At 50.5% G+C, this 3,372-nt stretch overlaps 1 protein-coding gene across 1 annotated transcript; it reads left to right on the top strand.

Moving 5' to 3' along the window:
* The first annotated feature begins 313 nt into the window (after positions 1–313).
* On the top strand, positions 314–2,400 carry LOC4330391 (F-box/LRR-repeat protein At3g26922). Its single transcript, XM_015768649.3, has 3 exons — positions 314–1,478; positions 1,565–1,717; positions 1,806–2,400. Exons 1-3 carry the CDS (start codon positions 495–497, stop codon positions 2,094–2,096), a joined length of 1,428 nt encoding a protein of 475 aa, XP_015624135.3. The 5' UTR covers positions 314–494; the 3' UTR covers positions 2,097–2,400.
* Positions 2,401–3,372: the final 972 nt, after the last annotated feature.

The raw sequence follows: 3,372 nt of genomic DNA, 5'->3' as shown, positions 1-3,372 counted from the left end.
CCACCACGCGGAGCCAAAAAACCCCACCGCGCGCACCGCACCACCCCCGCTCCACTCGGCCTCGCGCGGCACACAGGGCCGATCGAGCCAAAAACCCATCTACTCGTTCACAACCCATCTGCTCGTTCATGCGACCGCGCGGGGCACCGTCCTCCTCGCCGAGTCGTCTCCACGGCACGGCGGTGACGGCAGCTGCAGGGGCCACGCGCCCACGCCCACGGTATCGCGGGTTAACGAGGCACGCGGCGGCCGCCTCGCGATTCGCACCCGCGGAAAGGAGCCATCAAAACCGCGGGTCGGCTGCGGCCTGCGTGCCTGCGCTTTCGGTTCCTTTCCCCTGTTTGCGCTGTACTTTTCCTTCTCGCCGCCAGCGTCGCGTCGCGTGGGCGCGTGGGCTTCCGATTCCAGGGGGAGAAAAAAAAAAGTACACCTTCCTGCGAATCGCGGGGCGAAGAGCCGGCCCGGAGGCGGCCGGGGGGTTTGGGAGATCAGCCATGCGCACCAAGCACCTGATACCCCACCACGCCGCCGGCTACACCTACGCCCGCGCGTACGCCACCACCGGCGGCGGCGGCGGGGACGGGGGAGATGGAGGTGGAGGTGGCGACCCGTTCGAGCAGTTCCCCGAGGCGGTGCTCGGGCTGATCGTGTCCAAGCTGCCCTTCAGGTCGGCGGTCGCCGCGTCGGCCATCTCCCGCCGGTGGCGCGGCGTCGCGGCGGCCGCGCCGGCGCTGGACCTCGACTTCGCCGCGGCGTTCCCGGCCGCGCCGCGCCGCAGGGCGGCATTCGCGGCCGCCGCCACGGCCGCGCTCTCGAGGCCGCACCACCCGCTCCGCCGCCTCCGCCTCGGCCTCGACGGCCTCTTCGACCAGGCCTTCGCCGCCTCCGCCGCCGACCACCTCGCCTCCTGGCTCGCCGCCGCCGCCGCGCGCGGGGTCGAGCAGTTGGAGCTGCACCTCCCCCGCTCCCGCCTCGCCCTCCTCCCGCCTTCCCTAATCGCCTGCACCAACCTCACATCCTTGACCCTTCGCCTCGACCACTACGCCCACCCTCTTCCGTCCCTCTGCTCGCTCACCCGCTTGTCCCGCCTCCACCTCGCCTCCATTCCGCTTGCCGGCGACGACTTCTTTGCAGACCTCTTCTCGCACTGCAAACAGCTCCGCTACCTGATCCTTGAACAATGCCGCATTGGTGCACTCTGCCTAGCCGGCACAACGCAGCTTTGCTCGCTTGCCATCACGGATTGTTCTTGGACTCCGCAGTCTTCTGTTGCCTTCTCTGACATGCCAGCGTTGCGCACCCTCCACTACTTGGGTGCAATGGCAACCAGACACATTATAGACAATGTCGATTCATTAGAAGAGGTCGTTCTTGCCATCAAGAAGCCGCAGGTCAAGCTCCAGGAGCCTAATCTCAGAGAGCTTCTTTCTTTGGTTGGGAATGTACAGAGCCTTATGCTTTCACCTTGGTGCATTGAGGTATATGACATACTCTTGAATCTTGATCTGGTGAAAAAGTTTTTTTTTTTGAGGAATCTAATTATTGATATGTGAATAACTTGAAGCAATTTGCACGTCCTGAGGAGTGGTCCAAGGTGCGGCTAAACAAAGTGAGGCAGTTGTCATGTATAATAGAGAGGAGAGAAGAAGGTGCTTCATCCATTGCCCCATTGCTCGCAAATTGTCAGAATGTGGAAGAACTCTCTGTGTCTGTTGTGGTGAGATATAATTCTTTCGCTGTTCTAGATTTTTTTTTTCTGCAAAACATGGTAGCAATGCTGATGGTGTGGTTGCTAATTCTTGCAGCCATCGCAATGCAAGCGGAGATGGGGTAGCGATGATGGAGCAAACCATTGGGTTATGGGAGGTAAAGGGGTCGTGCTGAGGCATCTCAGGGCAGTTAGGATGGTGTACATCGATGAGAGCAAGAGTGGATTGGATCTTGTTAAGCTTCTGCTCAAGAACACACCAATGTTAGAGATGATGACTATTGTGCCTTCGATGGATGGCCTTGAGCAGGCAAAGTTCAGGCGCAGGGTATTGAAGCTCAGAAAGGCCTCCCGAGATGCTGACATCCAGTTTTCTGCTACTGGATGATGAGATGATTCTGTTCTGTCAATTTATGAAGCCTCGTGATGTAGTCCTGGAAGAAGTGACTTGCCTACCATCCATGAGGTTCTTCCGGTCTTATTCTGGCTAATTCTAACTATTTATAGAGTTGATAAGCATTTTCATTTATCGGCGAGCTCCATTTAGCTTGGTATACTTATAATTCCATTTAGCTTCACCTTTAGATATACTTTTTTGTATTTGTTGGAGACTGATACTAAGTTTTATATTAGTTGGATATATTAATAAATTTCCTCAATGAAATTGAGGAAAGCATGCAGTACTTTATGCAGACTTGCTGGATTTTCTATGGCATATATTAGGATGAGATTATCATTTACGTTAATTGTTGGCCCATTTGATCAATATAAAAGGATTCTTAGATATGCTGTAAAAGCCATTCATGTATCAAACAAACTGTTGTATGTAAGCTTGTATGATTCATGGAGTACCATCAATTAGTGGTATTGTCATGTTTAAAGGGTCTCTAATAAGATAATAGAGTTCTTGTACATACTAATTTCATGCGCTCCATATGGAATTCCATGACGCTACCAACATACTTGAGCATGAAACAAGCTCATCTACAAAAGCAGATAAGTCCACCTAAGATAATCATGAGATAAGTAGTGACAGGAAAAATCAAGTGCCCATCTTGCTTGTTTGAGAAGTGAGGAACTGATTCTACCTCCGCCGGTGGGATGTGTGGGTATGCACCCCCACCATTGAGGTTTCGAGTTCTTTTTGACTTTGGACTTGGGTGCCTTTATTTTAGTTATTGAAATTATATTTAATTCTTCCTATGCATTCTCACTTGCTAGTTCGAGAAATAAAACATTTTAGTTGATAATCTTAAGGTTCCATTTTTTGTTCAACCTGTCATCTGTGATCCCGTAGTAGGTTGATTGGAAAAATATATACAACTTGTCATTGCTGAAATGATGCCATGCACACCTCCTGTTTTGACTTTCTGCAAAGAAAAATGCTAGGAACATGAACAACTTGTCATCTCTGAAATAAAGGGCTTGTAGTATCATAGTACTCCCTCCGTTTCGAAATGTTTGACGCCGTTGACTTTTTAGCACATGTTTGACCGTTCGTCTTATTCAAAAAATTTAAGTAATTATTAATTCTTTTCCTATCATTTGATTCATTATTAAATATATTTTTATGTAGGCATATAATTTTACATATTTCACAAAAGTTTTGGAATAAGACGAACGGTTAAACATGTGCTAAAAAGTCAACAGTGTCAAACATTTCG

Source organism: Oryza sativa, chromosome 2 (assembly GCF_034140825.1).
Source record: "Oryza sativa Japonica Group chromosome 2, ASM3414082v1".
Taxonomy (NCBI): domain Eukaryota; kingdom Viridiplantae; phylum Streptophyta; class Magnoliopsida; order Poales; family Poaceae; genus Oryza; species Oryza sativa.
The sequence above is the reverse complement of the archived record's forward strand: the minus strand, read 5'-3'. Positions and strand labels throughout refer to the sequence as shown.

Excerpts from the sequence above, each read along its gene's own strand:
- LOC4330391 (XM_015768649.3), top strand. The coding sequence starts at position 495 with ATGCGCACCAAGCACCTGATACCCCACCACGCCGCCGGCTACACCTAC. Across the intron at positions 1,479-1,564 it reads TTTCACCTTGGTGCATTGAG|CAATTTGCACGTCCTGAGGA; the intron begins GTATATGACATA and ends AATAACTTGAAG. Across the intron at positions 1,718-1,805 it reads AACTCTCTGTGTCTGTTGTG|CCATCGCAATGCAAGCGGAG; the intron begins GTGAGATATAAT and ends TAATTCTTGCAG.